General features: G+C 39.2%; 5 protein-coding genes across 13 annotated transcripts in view; 1 reads left to right on the top strand and 4 right to left on the bottom strand.

Annotated features, from left to right (window-relative positions):
• Window positions 1-699: 699 nt before the first annotated feature.
• Window positions 700-1,928, bottom strand: LOC132196421 (ATP synthase subunit O, mitochondrial). Its single transcript, XM_059619051.1, has 5 exons — window positions 1,785-1,928; window positions 1,384-1,539; window positions 1,194-1,326; window positions 1,024-1,136; window positions 700-965 (listed from the first exon to the last, which is right to left on the bottom strand). The coding sequence occupies exons 1-5, from the start codon at window positions 1,809-1,811 to the stop codon at window positions 765-767; spliced, it is 630 nt and encodes a 209-aa protein (XP_059475034.1). The 5' UTR covers window positions 1,812-1,928; the 3' UTR covers window positions 700-764.
• Window positions 1,902-6,508, top strand: LOC132196391 (DNA excision repair protein ERCC-5 homolog). 2 transcript variants are annotated; one of them, XM_059618997.1, is made up of 14 exons: window positions 1,902-2,142; window positions 2,211-2,386; window positions 2,446-2,576; window positions 2,671-2,765; window positions 2,818-2,981; window positions 3,380-3,597; window positions 3,650-3,827; window positions 3,878-4,181; window positions 4,233-4,855; window positions 4,913-5,105; window positions 5,160-5,279; window positions 5,332-5,589; window positions 5,647-5,834; window positions 5,888-6,508. In XM_059618997.1, the coding sequence occupies exons 1-14, from the start codon at window positions 2,055-2,057 to the stop codon at window positions 6,380-6,382; spliced, it is 3,231 nt and encodes a 1,076-aa protein (XP_059474980.1). In that variant the 5' UTR covers window positions 1,902-2,054; the 3' UTR covers window positions 6,383-6,508. The 2 variants fall into 2 exon arrangements, with proteins under 2 accessions (XP_059474980.1, XP_059474971.1); XM_059618988.1 differs by having other exon boundaries at window positions 3,878-4,855.
• A 150-nt stretch (window positions 6,509-6,658) lies between these two features.
• On the bottom strand, window positions 6,659-14,194 carry LOC132196357 (sushi, von Willebrand factor type A, EGF and pentraxin domain-containing protein 1-like). 4 transcript variants are annotated; one of them, XM_059618938.1, is made up of 23 exons: window positions 13,786-14,190; window positions 13,038-13,186; window positions 12,686-12,971; window positions 11,960-12,151; window positions 11,721-11,900; window positions 11,353-11,553; window positions 11,168-11,260; window positions 10,865-11,044; window positions 10,623-10,805; window positions 10,391-10,564; window positions 10,128-10,332; window positions 9,658-10,007; window positions 9,410-9,607; window positions 9,159-9,353; window positions 8,845-9,105; window positions 8,399-8,787; window positions 8,215-8,341; window positions 8,000-8,159; window positions 7,794-7,945; window positions 7,566-7,739; window positions 7,326-7,505; window positions 7,009-7,179; window positions 6,659-6,884 (listed from the first exon to the last, which is right to left on the bottom strand). In XM_059618938.1, exons 1-23 carry the CDS (start codon window positions 14,009-14,011, stop codon window positions 6,685-6,687), a joined length of 4,626 nt encoding a protein of 1,541 aa, XP_059474921.1. In that variant the 5' UTR covers window positions 14,012-14,190; the 3' UTR covers window positions 6,659-6,684. The 4 variants fall into 4 exon arrangements, with proteins under 4 accessions (XP_059474921.1, XP_059474911.1, XP_059474930.1 ...); XM_059618928.1 differs by having other exon boundaries at window positions 8,399-8,793; XM_059618947.1 differs by having other exon boundaries at window positions 8,399-8,793; window positions 11,353-11,526; window positions 13,786-14,189.
• A 2,451-nt stretch (window positions 14,195-16,645) lies between these two features.
• LOC132196402 (far upstream element-binding protein 3) lies at window positions 16,646-21,297 on the bottom strand. 4 transcript variants are annotated; one of them, XM_059619037.1, is made up of 13 exons: window positions 21,083-21,297; window positions 20,598-20,688; window positions 19,433-19,585; window positions 19,247-19,376; window positions 18,996-19,161; window positions 18,776-18,946; window positions 18,669-18,716; window positions 18,323-18,613; window positions 17,919-18,263; window positions 17,810-17,865; window positions 17,352-17,442; window positions 16,921-17,106; window positions 16,646-16,857 (listed from the first exon to the last, which is right to left on the bottom strand). In XM_059619037.1, the coding sequence occupies exons 1-13, from the start codon at window positions 21,164-21,166 to the stop codon at window positions 16,648-16,650; spliced, it is 2,022 nt and encodes a 673-aa protein (XP_059475020.1). In that variant the 5' UTR covers window positions 21,167-21,297; the 3' UTR covers window positions 16,646-16,647. The 4 variants fall into 4 exon arrangements, with proteins under 4 accessions (XP_059475020.1, XP_059474992.1, XP_059475011.1 ...); XM_059619009.1 differs by having other exon boundaries at window positions 17,238-17,442; XM_059619028.1 differs by having other exon boundaries at window positions 17,238-17,442; window positions 19,433-19,582; window positions 21,083-21,296.
• A 946-nt stretch (window positions 21,298-22,243) lies between these two features.
• Window positions 22,244-24,577, bottom strand: part of LOC132196378 (serine/arginine repetitive matrix protein 2) — a 37,494-nt gene continuing 35,160 nt past the window's right edge. For both annotated transcript variants that reach the window (XM_059618974.1, XM_059618967.1), the window contains 2 exons: window positions 23,787-24,267; window positions 22,244-23,129 (listed from right to left, as the gene is read on the bottom strand). In XM_059618974.1, the coding sequence (XP_059474957.1) occupies window positions 22,623-23,129; window positions 23,787-24,267 (988 nt within the window). In that variant the 3' untranslated portion in view covers window positions 22,244-22,622. The remainder of the gene's footprint in view (window positions 23,130-23,786; window positions 24,268-24,577) is intronic.

Consider the following 24,577-nt stretch of genomic DNA (forward strand, 5'->3'; position numbering starts at 1 on the left):
ATTTAAGCTTAAGAGGATTCACAGACAATTATGAGCGTCTGCCGTCTCCTTCAAATAATTATTTACAAATAATGACTTAGGTTCTATTTTGCACATAAAATAATATTTTTTCAATTAATAAAAATGATTATTATTTGTCATTGTTAACTGCGCTTGCTATGAAAGAAAAATTAAGGAGGAGGAATATGAAGCATAAATATTACATAATTTGTTTGCCAAAGTTAAAAAGAATGATGTGCTGTTTTACTATTTCTTGTTTCCAGCAATGCAAAATTAATTTAAATATCCATGAAATCCATGATTCTTTCTTTCACAATGGTATTCCTAAAAAAAGCTTTTCAACAGGATGTTTGACGTTTGACCTCCATATTTTTTAACAGTAAGCAGAAGATGCAGCTTGCTACACATCTTCGAAGTGTCAGATGTGTAGATGCAGAGGTTCCTCAGATTTGGTTACCTAGAATATAACGCATGATTTTCCAGAAATAAAGTTGTTTTTAAATGATGTGCTAATGTAAAAATCTGATTCCTAATGACTTTTATCATCAGATGCTTTCCTGGGTACTAAAAAAATAATAATCCTGATATTTTAAAGAGTAATAAATTTAGTAGGCCACACGGCTTAATTAATTTCTATATCTAAATTCAATACTTTTCCTATAGTAATATAATTTAGATAATTTAAAAGTTAAACAGGTATTTTTGTAACATCTAAACAACTAAAATTTTATTCATTTTACTTCGCACTTTCACAGTGAATACAATTAGACAGCAGCTGAAATCACTTCTGTCATCTTCTTGACCTTGCTGGCAATGCTCATATCTACATATTTATCTCCAATGCTGACAATCATTCCTCCAAGGAGTTCAGGATCAACTTTCGTGGTCAGCAGAATAGTCTGGCCCTTCTTGAGAAATCCGTTAAGGGCTCCTTCAAGCTCCTTCCTGGTGGCCTCATCAAGGGGCTACAGGAGATTTTAATGTTACAAATTGCAATGTACAATTGAGTTTTTACACAAATACCTTGGCTGTTGTGACTTCGCAGGCGACCTCGCCCCGGTGAGCGGCCATCAGAGTTTTGAACAAGCCAATGACAGACCCAAGGCTCTTCAGACGACCATTTTCGGCCATAAGAGCTGTTCAACAGATCAATTAGAATCACTTTTTAATTGAATTAAAAATTTATTTATTACTCATAAGGTTGGTGGACAGGCTGGACAGCTTGAGAGCAGCACCAATCTTGGTCAGGGCCTCCTTCTTGGCTCCCCGCTGGATGATAGGGGTCTTGATGAACTCCCGCAGCCTGGCATCAGCTTTCATTTGATTCTGTCAATATTATACAAGTAAAATGATTGGCTCTGAATGATCAATAAAATGCCATGCCTGGAATCCAGTGAGCTCCTTTTCGACAATGTCCAACTTCTTCTCCTTACTGGCGGCCGAGTACAGGGCAGTGGCATAGCGACCCTCAAGTCCAAAGACCTGGATGGGGGCCTTCACCATCTGCCCGGAGGCAGCAGAAGAGCTGAATGCTCGCACCTAAAATTAAAAGTGTTAAAAATTCAAATTTCTAAGACATTAGAATAAAATTGTCAGCCGGTATGACTGAAAATCAGCGAGTGAAAATGTTGAAAAACGACGATTTAATCCATTCTCGCTTGTTGGGGCTAGTATTTTATGTAAAATTAAGTGGCGGGACATTTAAGGAATTAGATAAAAGTTCAGAATCAGTCAAATTTTAAGTCATAAGTGCGATAATTCCAAATATTTGAAAGATTTCTTACAGACAGAAGGGCCCTGCTCGTCGCCATAATTTCCGCAGAAGAATTAGTTACTGACACCGCCGGTAGGTGGCAGTAAAGGACGGAAACAAAATTGTGCGAAACTGCGAAAGTGAAAGGCGTGGTGACTGCCTGCCGTCGTGCCGTCAATGTTGGTCAATGTCAACCATATAATGTCAACAATAAAGAAGATGGTTAGTTCAGGTTGGATTTTTAAATAAAAAGACACTCGGGACATTTCTGCATCTGCAATCTACTTGAAAAAAAAAGAAGATGGGAGTTCACGGCCTGTGGAAGCTCTTGGAGCCCACGGGGCAGCCTGTCAACCTCGAGACGTTAGAAAATAAAGTTCTCGCCATTGGTAAAATAATTATATTATAAATAATTCCATGCTTTTGGAAATGTCACAAAACTAAATTATTATTTTAGACGTCTCGATGTGGCTTCACCAGGCCATGAAAGGCTATCACGATGCCAGTGGCAATGCGTTGCCCAACGCTCATCTGCTTGGCCTTTTCCATCGAATCTGCAAGTTGATGTTTTACAACATAAAGCCGGTCTTTGTTTTCGACGGCGGTGTCCCACAGTTGAAGAAGCAAACCCTGGTAATAATCAATCGCAATTTTTGTTTTAAAATTTGCCTAAAATGGTTTGATTTATTTAGGCCAAACGCAAGCAAATGAAAAAGAGGGCTGGCAAAAAAGCTGAACAGGAGCGACTGAGGCTGCTGAGGAATCTGATGGAACAGGACATGATTCAGAGGGCCAAAGGAAACTCTTCTGGAGCAAATTTAAAGTAATTTAATGCAATTTTTTTTTTCTTCGAAAGACTTGTTTTATGGACATAGGAACATAAATAAAAAATTGGCTTTGTTTAATTTTTTTTTTAGATTGCCTGCATCAATGAAGAAAAATGCATATTCGGATTTCGTCCTGCCTGAAGAAGAACCTGAAGCAATCAAGCTTTTTCATGCAGAAGAGACTGGTAGTATTTTTTATGGATCTTGTATAATTATCAAGTTTCAATTTTTCTAAAGACTCCAGTGATGACGATATCGAAGAAATCATCACCTGGGAAAATTTCAATCCAAACAGTAAAGAGTTCAAACAGTTACCTGCAAATTCCAGACTTGAAATCCTCAGTCACCTGAAAGACACAAGGAAGCAAAATTCATGGGGAAGAATCCACGAAATGCCTCAGGTTTTTGTTAAATTTAATATGAGGTGTAAAATTATAATTTATTTTAAAACCCAAAATGAAATTACTTAATTGATGTTGTTTATTTGTCCTCAAGTTAAAATCTTGTTTTTATATTGGATTCTTAAAAATAATGTATTTACAATTAAAAAAAAAAATTAAATGTCGGAAAAAAACGGCACCAGCAAGAATTTTTCTGAAAAATGACTCCTCAGAGTCCTCAGGCACTCTCAATGAACTTAAAATTATCAGAGACAATAAATAACAACAATAATAATTTCATTACTTTCAATATAATAGCTTTAAACTTAATTATAAACTCTAATTCTTGCAACAAGAGTTACAATTTTGTATAAAATATTTATTGTATGAAGATAAACAATTGACTGATTTTTATAAAGGAATCGGACGTATTTTCGGGATTTCAAATGAAGAGACTTCTACTCCGACGATCTGCCCAGGTCGAACTCGAATTTGCAGAAAAAGAGTTGAGCAAGCGACACACACTGTCAATGGAGGAAATCAAAGAGATCATGGCTGAAAAGGGCAGCTTGGCCAGCAAGTTGGCTGAAATGGATACCGATTATGGCCAGAGAATTTCATCTGATGCTGTTACAAGGTAAATAGCAGTATTTGAATGGGTTGGAATATTTTTTAACAATATAAAAAAGATTTATTTTGATAAACAACCCTGATCAGCGGGAGGCCAAATTAGCTGTTGAGGGCAATGATGAACTTGAGGTAGCCACAACCTCGACTATCATAGTGAAACAAGAATTAGGAGGAGAAGAAACCACCAATGATGACCCATTCCCAGAAGACGTAATTCCGAGACCTGTTAAAAAAGAGGTGAAATAAAAGCTGTCTTAATTTTTTAACTTAAAATTAAAACATTTTAGATCGATGAAACTGAATTTACCCAGGAGGAAATCATGGCCATCATTAGCAGTACAAAGGAAGCACCAAAAGAGGAAGTGGTTGTGGTTTTAGACGATGATCCAAGTCAGCCCTCAACTTCAGCAGCATCATCTAGCATTTTAAAACAGAGGAAAAAGCTCCTGGAAATACTTTTGGATTCAGAGGACCAGATTATTTCCGACGACAGTATTTTTATCGAGGAAAAGACTGAAAATGTCAAGATTTCAATGCACCAGAACTTAAGTGATGAAACCAAAGAGAGAGCACCGAAATTGTTAGAAGATGGTAATGATAAACTGCTGGAAGTAAAAGAAAATCAGTCCTCAACTTTGGTAGCAACGTCCTGCCTTTTAAAACAGAGGAAAATCCAGGAGAACCAAACCAGTCCTTCTGATGGGAAAAAGCTACTGGAAATACTTTTGGACTCAGAGGCCCAGAATAATTCTGATGACGATATTTTTATTGAGGAAAAAACTGAAAATGTTCTAGTTTCAATGCGTCAGAACTTCAGTGATGAAACCAAAAAGGTAGCACCAATAATGGTCGGAGACAGTAGATATGAACTTCTGGAAGTGATAGAAAAGCAAAAGATTGTTAATATTGAGAAAGAACAGGAAAAGTCCATTGACATTCATGTGAATGTTGAGAAGATTTTACCAAAGGAAGAAGACATTTTTGCAGAAGTTTTTCCTGTTAAGAAAAGTACAGAAGATTTTGGTGTAGCTTCTTCTCCAGCGTCCGCCGTATCTGTCGTCGGTGTCATGAGCAGTTGTGAGGAATCGATCGACGAAGATGAAGAAGATGAACTCCCAGAAGAAGTGCATAAAGAAGCCAAATTTGATGGAATGGAGACTGTTGATCCTGGTGAAATTCTTGAACACAAAGAAGAAGAACCTCAATCACAAATCAGCAATTTCCGAAATATGAACTTCACCGAAGAAGAATTAAAACAGCTAGAGGTAAATACTAATAATACTCTTAAGTTTTTCAACTTTTATCAAGCAATAATTAATTAGGAGAAACTTGCCAAAGAGAGTACAGAAATTGTCAAAGAAATTGGCCGTCAAGAAAGGATTGCAACAAACATCAGTGACCAAATGTGTCAAGAAGCGCAAGAGTTGATTGCACTTTTTGGCATGCCATTTGTGGTGGCTCCCATGGAAGCGGAGGCTCAGTGTGCCATGCTAGATTTGCTATCCCTCACGCATGGTTCAGAATTGTCATTTAATGAATCTAAGCTTTTAAACATTTTGCAATTTTTAGGAACTGTAACAGACGACAGTGATATTTGGCTTTTCGGAGGTAGAACTGTATACAGGAATTTTTTCAATCAGGCAAAAAATGTTGAGAGATACACCAATGAGTCTATTTCAAAAAGCTTCAGTGAGTTACTTATTAACTAAAAAAATGTCTACGTAGACTTTAATTATTTTAGGGCTGACAAGAGACCGCCTGATCCTATTGGCAATGTTGGTGGGCAGTGACTACACTGTTGGTATTTCTGGTGTTGGGCCTGTTACTGCTCTTGAAATCATTTCTGAGTTTGCCTCAAATGTGCAAGGGGAGATAGCAGACCCCGAAGAGCTAGTTATGCCACTAAAGAACTTCAGAGAGTGGTGCGTCTCCAGGAATATAAAAAATTTGAGACAGAAAAAACTAAAAACAACACTCAAAGATATATCTTTCCAAGATGGTAAATTTTGAAAAATTGTGAAGCTATAAAAAAGAAAATGATGATTACAAATTGCAGGTTTCCCAAGTGAGGCTGTTGTTAATGCTTATGTTCACCCTCAAGTCAGTGAATCTAAAGACAAGTTTTCATGGAGCAAACCAGATATTGAGGGCCTACTCAAGTTCACCTTGCACAAATTTGGTTGGAGCAAAGGACATTCTGAGAGTATTTTAGACCCAGTAATCAAAAGAATGGGAGAATCTAAGGTATATCATCAGCAGTTAAATTAATATCAATTTTTAAATTTTTATTTTGACAGATTCAGGGTCGCATCGATGCGTATTTCCCGACATTGACTCCCACCAACAACAAGAGCATTGATTTGGTTGTTAGTTCAAGAGTACGAAATGCAATTAACCAGCTCAACGGCTTTGCGTCCGAAAGCAACGTTGATCTTGAACCTCAGCCCTCAACCTCCACGGCTGCTAAAAACTCATCTGCAGTGAAAAGTGATAAGTCTGCGCCTAAGAAAAGCAAACTCGCAATCACGCCATCAAAGTTAAACGAATTCAAAAAGCAGCTTGTGAAAAAACCAAAGGCTACCCCACTCGAGAGTCTGAACAAAAAGGTGAATGTTCCAAAGAAAGAGTCAATTCCTCAGAGGGAGAAGGACAAACAAATTTCTCTGCAGAGTAAGCTTAAAGCAATTGAAGTGTTCCGAAAGAGGAAAATCGACCCAGCTATCAAGCCTCGAAGGCCCAAGAGACTTGTTGCTAAAGACAATTACTTATCCGAGAGCAGTGACAGTGACTAATTATATGTATGATAATGTATGTGATATGAAATGTTTAAAAATTGAAGAAACACAAATTAAATTATATGCAAAATAAGTATGCTATTTATTGAACAAATACAGGTATAGTACTTATTTACTTGTTAATTTTTTTAAGGATTAACCTTTTAATGACCTGATTAGTGCAGAATAAACAATAATCATAGCAAAAAAAATTTAATTAATCATCTTCAAATAAAATGTGCAGAAAATGATTAAAATACTATTTGTGATATAATAGCATGGTGCACTCTTAAATCTATGATATAAATTTATTATTTTTATCAATGGCCAGATCTTGATGAGCATGTTGGAATTGATGACGACCACTTTCCATTTCTCAAACATCTCAACATGGGCGCGCCCTTGAGCTCCATGTTGTCCTCGCAAGTGAACGTGATAGTCTCTCCAATTTTGTAAAAGAATTTGACTGATGACATCCTACCGTTGATTGCTGTTCCTGGATATGAGCATGCTTGCACGCCTGAAAAATATATCATCGGAATATAATTTTCAATTATAATCATTATGGTCTTGCGACTAAATTTGTGTTGAGATCTAGTTTGGGAAATTGTGTATCAAGAGAAGTCAAGATGCCCAAAACTTACATTTTGGGACTGTGCCCGACCACCTGCCGGTTTCTTGGCACGCTATTATAGGTTGGCCCTCCATCATAAATTCGGGGTTACAATTAAACTGGATCAAATCTCCAGCTTTGTATACACCGTGACCCTGAATATAGCCGTTCTCCGGAGTTTCAGGAGGTTCGCATTGCACCTCTGAAACATTCAGGCTGACTTGAGCACACACAAAATTGGAGGTTCCCCCCATATTTGCCAAAAGTTACAGAGGGTTCCAAGAGAAAGCAATTCCATGAAGGGTGCCATGGTTCAAACATTCTTTTCTTTAACCGTCAAATACTGACCACTGCATTCTGGTAGAGGACCGGACCATTCTCCAGTTGACAGACACTTCGACTCTTGGCCACCGGTGATTCCAAAGCCCTGAGCGCAGCTGAAAACCGCCTTTCCTCCTACTTCCCTGCTCAAGATTGTGACTCGAAGGTTAGGGTCGTTGGCAGTGGAAATGTCTCCGCATTCAATGCCTAGAATGTATTAAAACATTTGGGGTTTAAAATATAAATTTTTCAAATGTAGCGCCTTACTTTCACACACAGGCACAGGCGCACTCCAATTTCCTGATGGCAGACAGGTGATTTCTTCATGGCCAATGAGGACACTTCCATTCAGACAGGTAAACAGCACCCTTGAATTCATTCTGGTGTTCTGCGAGGAGATGGTCATTCCTGGTCGAGGAGCCAGCATTGGGCAGTGCACGCCTAAGAATTACTTTTTAAGACCTTTTCCATTCAATTTCCTGCTTTTTTCCTTACGGTTTACAACAATTTCTACAGCATGGGTGTGCCGAGTTGGCGTCATACAGGTGAAGACACCCGAGTCATCTTTGGTCGCATGCAAAATGCTCAAACGATACTCAAGTTGTGAGTCTCGCCCAGTGTCCTCGGTCCATCCCTCTGGATATTTTCTAAGATCAATAGAAAATTTGAAAATTTTGATTTAAAACTATACACAGGCCTACCTGTAATTGTGACTGACAGTCCACTTGGGTGTTCCAAAACGCCTGATCCACAAGCACTCCATGTGCAAAATTGTTCCAGGATAGACGATGAGTTTTCCATCATTGCTTTGAGCGATCGGTCCGAGTTGGTGTCGGAATAATATAGTTGGTGGCTTTTCCACTAATTATTATTTTATAAGTTATTTAAAGAAAAAATTAAAACTTAAGAGCCTTACATGCATATTCATTTTCTTGATTGAGTCCAAAGCAAACTGGCTTTTGGCCGTCCCACTCTCCATTCTCACACTTCCTTAACTTTGAACCAACCATTGAGTACTTTCCGATATCATTGCATCTAGCAACCTAAAATATAACGGATTCTTAGTGAGAATCTTTGCACAATAAATATAGACTCCATACCAGTTCTGAACCTGGTGGAAATTCTACAACCTCATCAGAAATTACTTGGTCGTTGAAGAAGTAAATCAAGTTAGGCTCCGTATTGCGGAATACGCAAGAATGGTTTTGCAAATTTTCTTCCTCGATCAGCTCTTCAGGCGAGGCGCAGTTCAAAGATCGTCCAACCCAACTGCCATCCTCACACACGATTTTCCATGTTGTCTTTTCACCCATGATGGAAGCGATGCAGTCGAAGGTGACCTCTGAGCCGCCAGGGAAGCTCTTGTCTCCCTCTGCAATTGGTGACCCGTCTCTGTAAAGCAGAGAGCCTTGCACCCTGGCAGGAGGACCACAAGGTTGGCCCTTTGATCGAGTGACGCTTGGTGTGTTACCACTGAATTTGTCAGCACCTAATCCTACACATGAAAATTTGTTGGACTTAAAAAAAAATTATCAAATAATTGAACCTGCTCCCAGAGCTGCCAAGTCTCCCGAGGTCCTTGTAATGCCTGCCCCGGCAGAGGAGAAACTGCCGACGGACCCTTTGAGTCGACAAGACGGTGGCGCTGGTAGGAGTTCTCCGTTAGAACACTCGATGGAAGACTGAGGACTTCGGGTGTAGTCCGGTTCACACTGGTAGTGAATTTTGGCGCCGTGGGCGATGGTCAGGCCTCCTCTGTACCCCGATAAATATTGACCATTTTTAAAGTGCGGCAGTCGACAAGGAGCTGAAACAACTAGTTTCAGAAAAGTTCCTGTTAAAAATTTGCAAATTTCTTACAGGGATGGCAACTAGGAAAGTTGCTATTGGTCCAATTTCCGTGCTCGCAGTGGAGAGTTGAGGTTCCTTGAATGTTATAGCCTCGGTTGCAGCCTAAAATTATGGACTGGTTGGTTTTAATTTCAGCATCGGCAAGGACTATGTTCCCGTTCAGTGTGTAGCGCCCAGAGTTGACAGCAGGCACATGGCAATTCACTAAAGTATTTTAAATTTTTAATTGAAAATTGAAAATTTTCACTATTTTGTCATACTTATGACACAGTCTGGTTTAAGAGGTTTCCAATTTCCTTTGACGCAGCGCGCTGTTCGGTTTCCTAGAGTCGGGCTAAAACCTCCTGTACATTCCAACCGCACCACTGTACCCAAGCTGTTGGTAACGTTTGTATCTTGACCGGGTTTGATGACCTGGATTTCAATGTACGACTCCACTGGTAATGACTCGCAAGTGGCTAAAATTGCACATTAATAGAATTCACAAATGGTTTGTTAAAAAGCATACCTTTCTGCCCCTTCTCAATGTTCTTCCTGTTCTTGTTCTGCCGGCCAGTGCCGCCGCTCTTGTTCCTATTACGCTTTCTTTGTTTATCAATTGAGGTGACCGTTTTGGTTGCCACGGCTTTTGAATGCGCCTGGGCTCCTTGCATCAAGTTTCTCCAATCATTGGGCCCGTAGTCAGTGAACTCAGGAATGCCTTGTTGGGAAACAGCTGCATGGTAGTCGTCATACTGGTAGTCTATTAAGTAGTCAGAGTGAGTGTTGTTTTCCTTCAACTGGCGCTCAACTTCTTCAGCACTCTCCTTCCGAACCTCTCTGTTCCACCGCAGCCTAGGGTGCTGCCCAGGAACACACCTAGAAAAGAGTATCTCAATTTGTGATTTAAAAGCTGCTATGTATTTATGTATTTCCAAAATGAAATATTTTTTTTAAATTCAACTATGAGAAACAAAATTGAAGGAAAATATTGGAAACCTCGGAAGTTCTTTCGGACTCCAGTGACCTCCGATGCAAGTGGCACCAGGTGGACCGTCTGCCAAAACATAGCCTCGGTCACAATCGTACATGATCTGCTTGTTGTTGGTAACTTTTCTGACATAGGGTCTGTAATCATAAAGGCCCATATTGCCGACCAGCATCACCTTGCCATTTTCGATGTAACCAGGGAATGGGCAGTACACTGAAATGGATATTGAATTTTAAAATTAGGCTTCTTTTTCGAGAATGTTCCTTCTCACCTTCCATGCAAACTGGAGCGTCACCAGTCCAATTTCCATAATTGCAGAGAGATAAACTGTTGCCCTTCAACGAGAATCCGTCTTTGCACTTGTAGCGCGCCTTCATGTTGTGATCCGTTTTGGGCGCAATCACCATTCCGTTCCTTGGCGCTTTGGGCAGTTGCTTGCACCGTGCTAGAATTTTTATCAATAAAATTTTCATCACATTCACTTTTGAATTTCAATTAATTACCTGGCTCACACCTGGGAATGTGCGTCCAAGTGCCATTGTTGCAAGTCACCATTGAGGTGTAGGGCACAAATTCATGATGAGGCTCACATTCCACCTCTAGACGATAGCCGTGTGGCACAACTGGCCCCTGCGTGATGTTCCGAATAACTCGACCCTTATGCACGTTTGGAATAACACAGGGTCCTGTAAAAATAAAAACATCAAAAATTCGTTTTATTTTCTTTAATAATGCAATATTTTACCTAGGCATTTGGGCAGGGGGTAGCGCCAGGTTCCGTCCATCTGACATACTGTTGACGAGTTTCCTTCGAGAACCATACCCTCTCTGCACCGGAATATAATAGACGCTCCTAACAACGTGCCTCCCTCGATGCCCTCCAACCAACCATTGTACAGGTGACCAGGGTGTCCGCAGTTCACCTCTGAAATTTATTAAAAGCGGAAAAAATAAGAATAAAAATTTTAATTATAAAGCAGACTATGCTAACCAGAAGCTTAGCAAGTACGTGACTTTAAAAGAAGATCAAAATTTTGAGGCCACTCACCTGTCAGGCACGATCCAGAGGTGCATTTGACAGTTTTAGCCGGAGGCAGGCACTTGGTCTTATCGATATCTTCTGGTTTGCATATCTGCACCTCTGCATTCAGAAGAAATAGGCATTTAAAAGAGATATAATTGAGCATAAGACAGCAAGAGCGGAACTAGAGGCTAGTTTAACTTGGCACTCACGTTTGCAGGCCGGCGGCTCTCCAGACCACTGGCGGTCGGGGCCGCAACGTCTGGTCGAGTCACCGATCAAGCGGAACCCCTGTTTGCACTCATAGCTGACCACTGAGTTGTAGGCGCAAGAAGTGTAAATTGCCTTGCCATTGGTGGGGTTTTCGGGCGTCGGACATTGCACCGCTGGTGAACAAGAAAAACATGGGGTACCTTCAGTGAAAGGGTTCTCATAAGAACCGCCCACTTGTCCAATCACGCAGGTTTTGCATTCTTTTGCTTGACTTACAATTATGAATTTTAGGGAAAAATAGAATGCTCGTCCTGCTTCCGATCAATTTCCAAGAGGTGGCCAAAAAATTAACTTGGCAAATACTCACGAACACACATCGGCACCTCTTTTGGGTACCAACTCCCGTCATTCTGACACACTCTTTCAGGTCGACCACCTTGCAGCTCGTACCCAACAGCACAGTGGTAGGATATTCTGCAGCTGTATGTATAACAATCGCCCTCAATCCACCCATTTTCAGTTCCTAAAGGTGGGCCACACGTTCTTGCTAAAACACACAAAAATCAATTTAATTTTGAATTTATATACTTTCTCATCAATTATTACGATCGCATGTGATGTCCGGTCCAAACCAGGTGGCGTTTCTGTCCAGGTTTAAACACTTGGCGTGCGGAAATCCAGTGGTCGCATAACCAGGTTGGCAATGGTACTGCAGGGTAGTGTCCACAGCAAAGGACAGTTGGTCTACTGGAGCCGTGTGTCTGGCAAATTCAATTCTAGGCGCCTCACCACAAAACACTGACAATTAAATTAAAGAATAAATTTGAGCTTTTGGTTTTCTCTTCAATTTTTTAAGTAATCTTTTAAAATATAAATTATAATTAACAATTATACATATTTTGTAATTTTTTGTCATGATTTCAACAATTTAATAAATAATTTTTAGAAACCACAATTATGAGATGAAATTATATTTTTTACTTTCGAATTTTTACTTATAATTGCTATATCTATTTTTTTTTTTTTTTTTTTTTTTTAATAGAAACAACCGGAGCCAGCAATATGTCTTTATGTATCAGATATTTAGGCAATATATTCATTCTCAATCCCATTCTTATTGTTAGCTCTTGAAAATTGTAAACCATTCATTTTAGAGCAATGATTCTATTTATATGAGGCAGTTCTTTGAAAAATTTAATTTATATTAAATGATTGTAAAGTGGAGTATTTTTTTATTATCTATAATTCATTTTTCCTGTACATAGCTCTGTTTATTTTATTAATTTGCAATTTTTTTTAATTTATTCTAGAGAATATTATATTTTCAAGTACCAGTCTCCTTGCTACAAATGGGGGCCTCCCCTGACCATTGTCCGTCTGCTTGGCATGTTCGCTCCTGCAGCCCGACCAAGTTCCACTCGTCCTGGCAAGTGTAGATTGCCCGTTCGCCAAACAGACGTCCTGTTATTCTGACAAAGCCCATAGACGGCGGTCCCACCTCGTCGCACTCCCTGTCCGGCTTGATGCAGGACATGCCGCAAGCGCCATCGCACAGGCATTTCTTCTTTTTGCTCTTGCAGTCTTCATCCGACGAACATTTCCGCAGGCATTTCTGGTTCTGATAACCGGAGTTGATTGATATAGATTTGCTCCTAAAAAAATTATAAAAAAAAAGTTTTCCTACATAGAGCTCAGCCTGCTCCTCATCTCGGGGACATAGTGACGATGGCGAGTTCCTTGGGTTTTTGTAGATGCGCGGTTCATCGGCTTCTTGGGTCACATCTTCCTCGTCCGAATTTATAATCTGGCTACTGACCTTATCAGCGAGAGACTCTGCAAATTGTTTACATCTTAGATTAAGTTCTCTCTTATTTCAATATTTCTTAATCTCTATATAAAAATAAAAAATATAATAGCTTCGAGAATTAAAAAATCGGTCTATTACAAGGCAGATTTCTTTTTCTAAATTGACTTGATTTATTGACAGTTTAGGCTCTGCTGGATAAACGTCTGAGGAAGATTCCGCCAACAAAGCGTAATGCAGGGTTATACGAATCAGAGATGCTGCAATTATCCCATTGTGCTCCTTGAATGAAGCATCAACCATTAATACGCCAAGGTCAGAAAATTTTTAATGAGTGATCAAATAAAAGGATCCTTTCTTCTTACATAATCGCAACCAACAACCTCAACGGCTGATGATTGAATGGTTTACTGCGTTTGTATATCCCGGAAATTTGAAATTAAAACAATTATTTAATTTAAAAATAATAATATACAATCAATTAAACTTATCAGAAGACTTACTTTAAATAAGTGGGTGAAAAATATATAGAAGGGAAAAGTCGTTGGATAAAATGAACTTGCCATACAAGCAAGCAGTATGTTAACAAATCATAAAGCGCCAAATGGGGTTGGTCGGGACTAATTACCTGTAACGCTTAGTAGGCAGAAAGTGAAAACAAACAATGTAACGAGCGAGATCTGCTTCATTGTCCGCTTAGAGACATGCCTCCGATTCGCATACTGCTGCTCGCGAGAAACGTAGCGCACAACGAAAGCCGTTCGCGACGGCTGCAGCTCCCCTAAAGTGAACCTATCCATCTTTCTCGACGCTCTTTCGGTTCCCCTTGCCATTCGATACAGGGAGATTTTCATCACGCGCTTTTGGTTCCATTAACAAGGGACTTCAATTATGCTCTTGCAACAGTAGGGGTCACACGTACAAACCGCCTATATAATATTATTATTATACCACACTCCACCGACGGACGGTTGCTCAAGATATTTTTTTTTATGAATGAAATCTGAAGAGATTTTAACAGTTTGCAGTTTATTGATGATTTATATCAAAAATATTTAAAGAGCAGTCTGCACTGCTCACTCTGTTCTTACCTAAAAGAAGGTACTTGGCAGGACAAGAGACGCGGTTGCCGTAAACTCGATCGTTTCTGCGACTCGGCGAGACACGCCGTCGTCCGTCCCACTGCAAAATTCAGACCTTATTAACTCCCATCGTGAAGAAAGCTCGTGCGACAGTAATACAATAAAGTTTGCAAAAGTTCTTTGACAGTGACGTATTAAGATATCAATTGGTGGAAAACAAATATATATATATAAATGTCCAAATTTCAAAATAGTTGAAGGCAATAATAAAGATCAGAGCGCATCACATTTTGCAATAATATGTGTAAAGTCAAGTAAATACGAGTTTCAAATAAGAAAATAGTCTACAATGATAATATATATGTTCGGTAGAATTATATAGTGAGGTAATAACTTGTAAAACCAATCCTGCAAAAAGTTTTAAGATATAAAATTGTTTATAATATAATCATATAATGATTGGCAAATATAATGAAGCATATAATTATATTGAATGAAGAGATTATATAATATATATATGTAACAAATAAACAATACTACTTAAATCACCTCTGTCGTCAGTCGGGGCAAAATCTTGGGAGCTGGCCACCTGAGCAAAGATCCTGGGATGCTGCTTTGGAAATTCGATGGCAATTATGTTCATTGCATTTTATTCAATTTCAAACAGAACCTCGTACCGTCAAATCAATTGATCCGAGAGTTGTAAGGATTTTTTAAAGGAACAAAACGTTCTACAGCTAACATCAGGTTAATAGGCAGATTTGCAGTTTATTTTTTTGTCTGAATCAGAATATTTACGTACTCTAGCAAAACCATATAGGAGGCAAAAGGATAAAGCAAGCAGCTAGAATAAGGTAAGAAGTATGCCACAAATCAACTCCATGTATATTACAAAGGATAAAAGCAATGTGGAATGTTTTGGAATTCACAGTATGCCTTTTAACCAACCGTTTAGTGCTGCAAAAGGAAAATATAACGATAAAAAAGAAGCTGCTCCAGACAAAGATTAAAACGATCTAAAAAGTAAAATATGTGTTCACAGAAAAAACAGGTTACGCGCAAGAGGGGTCAAGAAAACTTACCTCTTATGAGCAAAAAAAAATTAACCCTCGCCGATGTTAACAGCACACATAAATTAAGTTTACTTTTTTAATGGAGTTCAAATTTAAAGATCAAAATATAGCAATTAAAGAGAGATCAGGCTATGAAATGTGCGAGAATTTTTTTGACTCCATCTGGAAAAAACGACAAATTACAAATAGAGTTCATAATTTGCAATAATAACACAGAGTAAATGCATTTTCAAACGAATTATCATATATTTATCATTAAGTTGAACCTAAGCATGTATTACAATGTTTACCTACTTGCATACACAAATCTTCATCTTCAATCAAACAACCGACCGGCAATGATAATCAAGTTTATAATAGTCGCATCGTAATCCACAAATAGACAGAGAGGTTCCGAAAATGCTACACAATCAGTAAGAACCAAGAATACAAACTTGTGTTTGTGTTCACGCGCGCGAGAAAAAAAAACGAGCTTAAGTGTACAAAATTCCCTCTCTCAGGTTTCATGATAAAAAATAATTTCTTTTACTTTCCACTTGTTTGTCCATCGGCAATCATTTGCACATATTTGCGTGGTCACTTGTTGATGGGCTTGAAATAGGCGATTAGTGTTCCCCCGGGACACAAGGAACGCAGCCCGCGCTTCGGAGCCGCACATTTTGCAGATTCCACGTGTGGCAAAGTAAAAAGGTCAAGAAATAATCATACTCGACGCACACATGAGAGTCGCATATATATGTAGAGGTTATTATGGTCTACCAGTAAGTAAGTTTGATACCATAACTGCATATATAGTGGTTATATAAGTGAACCAAAGTGTAGAGCATGAAACCTGCCATTAACCAAAGAATTATATATGTATTGTACGTATATTATATATTCATATCGCAATACCAAAGAAATTATCGAGAATAATAAGAATAAAAACGTGAATAATTACGAAATGTCAAAAGCAATGATCATATTATATATCGAGACGATAATTTATGACTGCTGTCAATCTAACTCCATTCCAGTTTCAGTTGGCAGTATTCTGGCTTGTTCTGAAAAAGCAAAATTAAGTTACACACTATCAAGACAACACTGTGGATGCGTGAATTTTAGCCAAATGAAGAGGCTTTTGGCTCAGCTCGTCAGTGATAAATAGTAAAATAATGCTAGAGGAGGTCCCCTGAAAAAATTTCACTACTAATACACGCATACACAAGTGAGTGAGAGAGATAGAGAGCAAAAGACAAATTCATTGGTTTTGATTCATGGCGACCGAATAGAAACTGAACCAAAAGTAAATAAACCATCGCATTGATCAAAACAAAGAAACAGCTTTACTCACTTTTAGTTTTCTGGTCCTTGGGGCTGTCCCCCGTAGCCTCCGTAGGCTGGGTAGCCACCGTAAGACTGGTTGGGCATTCCCGACGGAGGTTGACCTTGGCCTCCGTAGTAGTTAGGGTAGCTGTACTGATAAGCCTGGCCGCCCGGCATCTGCGCTCCGGCCGGCGCACCAGCAGGTGGACCTCCTGGCTGCTGACCGGGACCTCCCTGCTCCTGTATCAAAAAACCCAAAAGTTAAATCCACTCTCAACATTTAACCCTTGCAACTCAAAATACCTTAGCTTTCATTTGAGTTTCTATAGCCTCAGCCTCCTTGATTTTGCCGATGGACCTGTAATACTCGGCCCACTGCAGGCTGTAATCCGGCTGGCCGTTGGCCGCCACCGGCTGCGGAGTTCCTTGCTGCGGGGGCATGCCCTGTGCGGCAGGTGGCTGCATAGCCTGGTCGAAGACAAGTCCCTCCTAAGAATAGAAAATTATAGATTGAAGTTAGTCACTCTCGCCAATAAAACAATCGACTTTCACTATAGATCAACCGGCTTTTTACTTTCGGAAACAAAATTTTTTTTGCTTCGTCAAAAAAAAAATGATACCTTTTGAGCTTTAGCCTGCTGCTCGATCATTTCAGCCTCACGACCCATGCCTAGAGAGCGGTAGTATTCCGCCCACTGCATGCTGTAATCTGGCTGGCCAGTCTGGGGGTTTACCTGGATGCCATTGTTGGGGTCGCCTTGTCCACTGTTTTGCCACTGCTGGTAGCCACCTCCCCAGCCTCCTTGGTTAAACTGCTGCTGTTGTCTGGAAAATTAAATAGTCTCCATGTTAATTCTTTTGATTTCTAAATTTTAATTCAAAACTTTAGAAAAAAATTTTATTTTGAATTTTGCTGAGAATTTTGTCGCGTGCTTTGTTCCATTTTTTTTACATTATAAGATTATCAGAATTAATTGAATTTTATGCTTTTTTTAAATTTAAAAATAATAAATATTAAAATTTGCAATATTTTCGAAATAGAAATTAATCATATTGTTTATTTTTCACTAATCAAGTCATGCCAAAATTAAATGAAAAATATTCCAACAATCAAATACATATTTTCATTTACTGGAGTTATATACTTCCTTGAAGTAATTTAATTAAATGATATAGTCATTAAGAAACTTACCCTCCAACTGGATAGGAAGTTGATGGGGGTGCATTTCCGCTGACGACTGTGGGGGTCTAATTGAAAGAAAATTTTAAAACTTTTACCACAAAAATCATGAATATCGTACAATGCCAATTTTGTCTGTCATCATGCGCTTTGCACTCTCAATCTGCTCAGCACTTCCTTTGACGATGAAGAGCTTCTCGTTAGGATTGGGTGGGGGTCGTCGATCCAGTTCGCAGTGAGCTCCAGTCTGGTGGTTAATTTGCTTGATGGTTTCACCTCCTCGTCCGATGATGATGCCACACTTGTTGGCAGGAACTGACAGAGTGACTTCGTGTTTGTCCATTTGACCCGGGCCACCGCCTCTCCTGTCCCAATTGTTGCCAAAACCGTTTCTGTCCCCAGGGCCACCATTTTCCCTGCCACCAGGTTTGCCTCGTCCCCTTCCCCCATCATTGTCTCGTCTCTGCTAGGCAAAGTGATATTTTGAATAAGATTTTATAAATTCGTAAAGAGTAGAATTCTTACAGAGACGCTGTCAATCAATTCTTCTATCCTCTGTTTGGCCTCTGCAACTTGACTTGGAGAGCCAGACAGAATGCAACGCCTGTCGCCTGGTCCGTCTTCCCTGCCTTGATGGAACTGCACCCTGGCTCCAGTTTCGCTCTGGATTTTCTTTATCATGTCACCACCTTTGCCTATGACAACACCAACAGCAGCTTTGGGAACTGCCACCTCTGTTTGGTCGCCTCCGCCGCCACCACCAAAGCCACCGGGTCCACCACGGAAACCCCCTCCGCCTCCTCCTCCCCTATTGAACTGATAAAAATTTTGATAAAAAAACATCAACAAAAAATTATTCCTTCAATTGTACCTGTTGTTCTTTGTCCGAAATAAGATCATAAACTAGCTGCTTTGCGTACTGAAAAATTAGATAAAAGTATTAAAATCAATACTTCGCAATGTTGATTAAGTTATTACTTCAATGGTCTGTGGATCGCCTGTGATTCTCAAAGCCTTTTCCATCTCAGTTTCAGGGCCGTCCTGAATGATGACCAACTTAGCTCCAGATTTCTCTTGCAACTGCTTGATAGTCTCTCCTCCTTTGCCAATAACAAGACCAACTTTGTTCCCGGGCACCATCATTTCAACCTGAAATCCCTTATTGAAGAAAATCCCAAGGTAATCAACAAAACCATACCGAGTTCTGTCCACCCCCCATGTGTCCTCCGCCACCTCCACCACGTCCTTCTCCTCCACTACCACTGCTCCCACCTCCACGGCTCTCGAAGGCATCAAATCCTGGTAGTTCACCTTCTTTGGTTCCTCTCTGATTTATTATGCCCATTATCATGTCACGAGCACGGCTAAAATTTCAAATTTGTTAAGAAAATTTTCAGGATATAAACAAAATGAATGGCACAAAACAGGATTATGAATTTTTTTCCTTACGTTATAGCATCCCTGGTGCCAGTTATAGTGCAGACTCTGTCATTCATTCCATGGCTGTCCGAGGCCATTTGGATTTTGCAGCCTGCCTCATTTTGCAGCCTTGTTATTTGTTCGCCTCCACGTCCTATTACTGTTGGCATATATCATTTAAGAATCAAGATAAATGAGCTTGCTAGCGGCACTCACTCAGGCCGACCATCTTGTCAGGCACCCTAATGTCTTCAGTGACGACTCCTCCCATTCCTGGTCTCATACCTGGGGTGCCTGCCATGTTTGGTGGTTGCCTCAAGGACGAGTAGTCGTTGATGTTGCCTGCCGGCTTCTTTGCTTCGGGTTCTTCTTTTAACAGATAAGAAAGAGGAAAATTATTGAAAACAAGTCTAGGAATGTGTAGTGATGAGGCAGCTTAAATAATTAAAAAGCCTAACTATTAAACTCTTAAAGCCTAACCTGGCTCAGTATCAGTATAACTTCACCAGTTTAAATATCAAATTCAGGGTTGAGCTCACCCGCCCTCAACCCTGCAGTGCGCGCCAAACCTACAAGAATTGTGCTCAAACTGACACAGTCCATCAAATGGACAGCCAGACGTTTTAACTTTTATTTTGTTAAAACAAAATTTGAACACAATAATAATTAATAATTATTGAATTTCTTATAGAACTTAGAGGTATGAATGGAAGTATTACAATTTTTTTCCCGAGACCAATTTAAAAAAACTTTTCCTTAGCAAAATTATAACTCTCCAACTGAAATTTGAGAAGCTGGCAATGGACTCACTCTCAATATTAAATAATTTATCGCATTTTACTTGTTTAATATATTATAAAGACTATTAGACGTGTTGACATAAAATAAACAAAATGAATATTGAAATACGTTTTCAGTAACAAATATGTAGAAAAAAAAGGGAAAAACAGGCTTTCCAGAAAAAAAAGTTTAAATGAGGTTTGAAAATTAATTCAAATAAATGCTACTATTTCAATAATTTAGCTCAATTAACAATAAGATAATTTGATCAAAATTTCAAAATTATAGTTAATGACATAATCTAAAAAGTCACTTGCAATTTGAGAAAATAAACTCAGAAAATTATGTGCCTATAAAAATGAAATTAAATAGCAAAATACAATAATTTAATATTGAAAATTTAAAATGAATAAAACGGCTAAATTGTAAATTTAATTTGCATTAGCCACTGCATGATCTATAATTACACCGAGCCAAGCAACCAAAGCTAACAATGATTGTCCACGCATCAATAGGTACAAGCGGAGGCTTGATTTTAAAACTTCTTGATTAAAATGTTAAAATGAACTTGATCCTCGATTTCAAAAGAGAATTGTGTTACCTGTCCAGTCCATGCCTGAACCTGGGCCGTCCTCAAGAGGCCTTTTTTGTCCTGTGTGTTCTCCGCTGCCGGGGTTGATCTTAGCAGCAATCTGAAAAGATAATTCCAGTCAAAACAACAGTGCTCACGTGACTGGCAGGTCAGATCTCTAGCGAACCAGAAAAACATCTCGAGATCACAAGCCGACGGTGCTCACGAACAAGAAAGCTAGAAGTGCACCGCCCAAGGTTATGTTTGTGTTATTTCTGTTCCGCTCGAGCTCGGATCGGGCCGAAAATTAACAAATTAACGAGCTTTTCGGTTACACTTGCCGATTCAAGGCCAAAGTGAACAGTCAGAAGAGGAAAGTACGCGATTTTGGGAGAAAATGCTTCCCGAACGGGACCATTGAACTCAGGCACCGAAGCGGCATCGGTGGAAGGAGGCCCGCTTCCGAGCTCGGATTTTGGCTCGAATTTCAGCGTTTCGGGACTCAAAAGACTCACCAAACGAGCACGGTGCAATGCTTCGGCAAAGGCAACGTTACTATTTGAAGATTGTGGCGGAGCTACCGCTGAATAATCACTCATTATGAACCATGCAGCACAAGTAGTGAAAAATGGCGCAACCCAAAACTGTCATGGACGCAGAAGTAAAGCGATTTTGTTGTTTGCGGGGTCGCTGCAGCACGAACAAGGCAGGCATCAAGCCGAGCGCCGAGAGATTGCCGAGCCGAGCGGCGAGAACAGGCAAACCTGCTTCGGAAACGGCCGCAGTGAGGCGCTGCCGTCGCTCCACTTGACAAAGGTGATTAGACACCGCAAAAAAATATCGATGACCACGCCATTCGTTTTTCCGCCCGTTTTTAGTCAGGGAAAAATAAAAAATAGCCAATAACTGTCCAGGCCGCGAAGCAAGAATTAACTCTTAAAATATAATAAAGCGATTATTATTTAGGAACGTGTATTTTATATAAAAAAATTTAGAACTTCAACTAAAATCCTAAGGCCGCATCAATTTTTAATTGTTATGTTTATTTGTTCAATGTAGAATTAAATATATAAAATATTTGAAACAATGTAAAAACCTTGTTAGTGCGAAACAAACTTGTGAGGCATTATACAGAGTTGCAGAAAATCTCTCTGTTAGCTTTTACTTTTACTGAAATAGTTTTGTTATAAGAAATAAAATAATCTATTTTTAATCAAATTTTGATAGATTCAGCAAAATTGAAAAGAAACATTTAACTTAGAAATTTATCACAATCATTTCATTTGCCAATTTCATCGTTGTATAATTGTTTAAGGCAGAAAATAAGAATTTGTTTTTTTAATATATGCTCAATTATTTGACTATAAAAATTTTAAATTACATTTATTTTATTCATTATAAAATATTATCAAAATATAGATAGTAAAAAATTGATGTTTTATAATTCATTTCTAGAAAGTTGAAAAGAAACCAAAACTAGTCAGAGTTTCTGGAAAGAAATGAATTAATTTTAAATTAATTTTTAACAAAATTTCGCACTTAAAGATTACTTTCATCCTGTCATCTCATTCACACATTATCTTTTAATTTGAATTCTTGACTACTAAATTCGTGCAAAAAAAAAATGTTTTTTAACGAAATAATAAATCAGGTTATGACTATGACATAGTTTGAGTAAAACAAATAATATAGATTTTTTAATGCTTGTTATATTCTTTATTTGGCGCATAGTGTTTAAAAATTGCATAGTATAATTTTTGTATATAATAAAATTTCAGAAAGTCCACACAATTTTGACATAAGACTTGCATCATGTATTAACAACGAATAAAACGGTAAAGCATAATAATAAACATATATATTTACAAACAAAATTGGTAAAAGTGTTGCTCGTTGTCAGTATACTTTCACCAAAAAAGTTAAAGAATGATTAATTTCTTGATTGTCACTAATTTAATACAAAATAAAATCCGAACGCGCTGCGAGCACTGGCACAGAAATTACATTGGCACACATGAGAGTTGGTCACTTTATTTGATTGATTGGCTTTTGGAGTCAGCGGTGGTTGCCCACTTCAATGACCACCCCTCCAGTCCTTGGTGGCGACTCAACCTGGTAGTGTCTCAAGTAAGAGGGGGTGGCGCGGCTGCTTTTGGTCACAGTGGTGGTCTCGGTCGACTGCACTGTCTGGGTGGCCTGGGCGCCGTTCATCCCTCGGGGGGAGGCCACCCTCTTCTTGGAGAAACTTTGCACCGTGTTGGTCACCGAAGGTCGGATGGGGTCGTCGGTGCTGGAGGAGAAGCGGTGGGTCTCCGTGTAGTCGCCGTTGGCCGAAGTGTTGCGGAAGGACGAGGAAGGGGACAAGAGGTTGTTGGAGGGGCGGCGGGCAGGTCGCACCCCAGGCGCCAGGTCGCTGCGGAAGGAGCTGCTGTAGGTCACTCGGCCGGGACGGTCGGCCGGAGATTCGGACGTGTCCTGGCCGTGCAGCGTCCGGTAGAGTTCAGGCGCGCGGTCCAGAAGACCTTTCATGAAAAGCTTCTTTTTTGACTCAACAGTCTCCTCCTGTAGACAGAAAGTTAAATTTTAGTTTTGATATTATTTTTAATAGGGCAAAAAGAGAAAAAAAGTGAATAATTTAAGGAAGAAACAAAAATTGCTCATTTTTCAGCAGTACTTAAATGAAATTAAAAGATTGCTTTAAAGTTTCCCTTCCTTAAAATTCTGTTTATGTAATTTAGAACTAAACTTTTTAAGAAGGGTCTCAAGAAGGGTAATAAAAAATAAATAAAAATGAAACTGAAATTATAATCTGTCTTATAATCTATTATCAAAAATTTAGCCATTTTTAAAAATGGGAATTTTTAATTAGGTTTGGTTTATTTAATTTTAGCTTTGCTGTTGTTATTTCCCAAATCAAATTTCATTTTGTCTTTGTAAGAAACTTCAAATTATTTTCAGAGTTCCATAGATCAACAAACCATTTGTTTAGTGTTTTTTTTTTTGCCATCTTTGAGATTGAACTACAAATTTATTTTAAAATTAAAAAATTATATTTATCACATATTCAGTTTTAAACTAAACAATAAAATATTAATTATTTTCAACACTTTTGAAGTAATTTTTATCAGTTAGTATTTTTTTTTTTAAATAATAAAGGAAACTTTTTTAACCAAAAGATAAATTTTCTGATAGGAGACAAATAAATTAGTTGCAACGTACCGCTTGGACCTCCTCATGAATGTCTCTCTGGCTGCGGCTGATGCTGGAAATGATGCCGGGACTCTTGAGCTCGGGTCCATTTTCCTCGAGTTTGTGCAAATGCGGGTTGGAGCGGAAGTAGGCTGACGACTTATTGTTGTTGGCCGCGTTCTGCTGTTGGAACAGTCGGCGCGGCGCCGGCGCCTCCACCACGTTGAAGCTCTGGCTCCTGGCCAGGTTGGAGCGGTAGGTGCGCGCCGGTTTGGCGGGGCCGTTGACCGCTCCGTTGCTCATCGGCGGCGAACTCACCCTGTTCACGATGGACACATTGATCATGCTGCCGGCGCTCTTGAGCGGCTTCTGCGGCTGCGAGTTGTTCTTGGACGAGGACAGTTTTCGCGGCAGGGTCTGCGTCGAGTGCGGCGCCGACTCCTCTTGGTGCTGCAGACGACCTGTCGAGCGGCTGTACCGACCCAGCGTCGTTGTGTGCATCCGAGGCGGACTGTAATTATTTATAATTAATTAATTTTTGTCATTTATGTTAAGAAAACGCGCAAATTTTGACAGAACATTTTTCAAATAAAAATATAAAACTGCATTAAATCTAATCCGAAAATAAAACCATCAAAATTATGCTCTTTTGATCTTACCGTAAAATTTAAAAGAAAAAATTGCATTTTAAGAAACTTCAGATCATTTTTAATTCAATTGTTGTAAAACTTTTAGCAATTCCACTTCTGAATATTTTACCTCATAGAAAAATTAAATAGTTTGCGATTAGGAAATCAGAGGTGATTTTTCTGGCGAAATAC

The sequence above is a fragment of the Neocloeon triangulifer genome, unplaced genomic scaffold (genome assembly GCF_031216515.1).
Source record: "Neocloeon triangulifer isolate White Clay Creek 2 clone unplaced genomic scaffold, ASM3121651v1 ptg000001l, whole genome shotgun sequence".
Classification (NCBI taxonomy): domain Eukaryota; kingdom Metazoa; phylum Arthropoda; class Insecta; order Ephemeroptera; family Baetidae; genus Neocloeon; species Neocloeon triangulifer.

Coding starts and splice junctions, on each gene's coding strand:
- LOC132196421 (XM_059619051.1), bottom strand. CDS start 1,811: ATGGCGACGAGCAGGGCCCTTCTGTCT. Junction 1,540..1,784: donor CGAGCAGGGCCCTTCTGTCT/GTAAGAAATCTT, acceptor TTTTAATTTTAG/GTGCGAGCATTCAGCTCTTC. Junction 1,327..1,383: donor AGGAGCTCACTGGATTCCAG/GCATGGCATTTT, acceptor TAATATTGACAG/AATCAAATGAAAGCTGATGC.
- LOC132196391 (XM_059618988.1), top strand. CDS start 2,055: ATGGGAGTTCACGGCCTGTGGAAGCTCTTGGAGCCCACGGGGCAGCCT. Junction 3,828..3,877: donor CGAGACCTGTTAAAAAAGAG/GTGAAATAAAAG, acceptor AAAACATTTTAG/ATCGATGAAACTGAATTTAC. Junction 5,280..5,331: donor GTCTATTTCAAAAAGCTTCA/GTGAGTTACTTA, acceptor TAATTATTTTAG/GGCTGACAAGAGACCGCCTG.
- LOC132196357 (XM_059618928.1), bottom strand. CDS start 14,011: ATGAAAATCTCCCTGTATCGAATGGCAAGGGGAACCGAAAGAGCGTCG. Junction 12,152..12,685: donor CATTTGTAGCAAGGAGACTG/GTACTTGAAAAT, acceptor TTTAATTGTCAG/TGTTTTGTGGTGAGGCGCCT. Junction 9,354..9,409: donor TAAACCAGACTGTGTCATAA/GTATGACAAAAT, acceptor AAAATACTTTAG/TGAATTGCCATGTGCCTGCT.
- LOC132196402 (XM_059619009.1), bottom strand. CDS start 21,166: ATGAGTGATTATTCAGCGGTAGCTCCGCCACAATCTTCAAATAGTAAC. Junction 19,377..19,432: donor TGACAAGATGGTCGGCCTGA/GTGAGTGCCGCT, acceptor ATATGCCAACAG/TAATAGGACGTGGAGGCGAA. Junction 17,107..17,237: donor AGCAGGCTAAAGCTCAAAAG/GTATCATTTTTT, acceptor TTCTATTCTTAG/GAGGGACTTGTCTTCGACCA.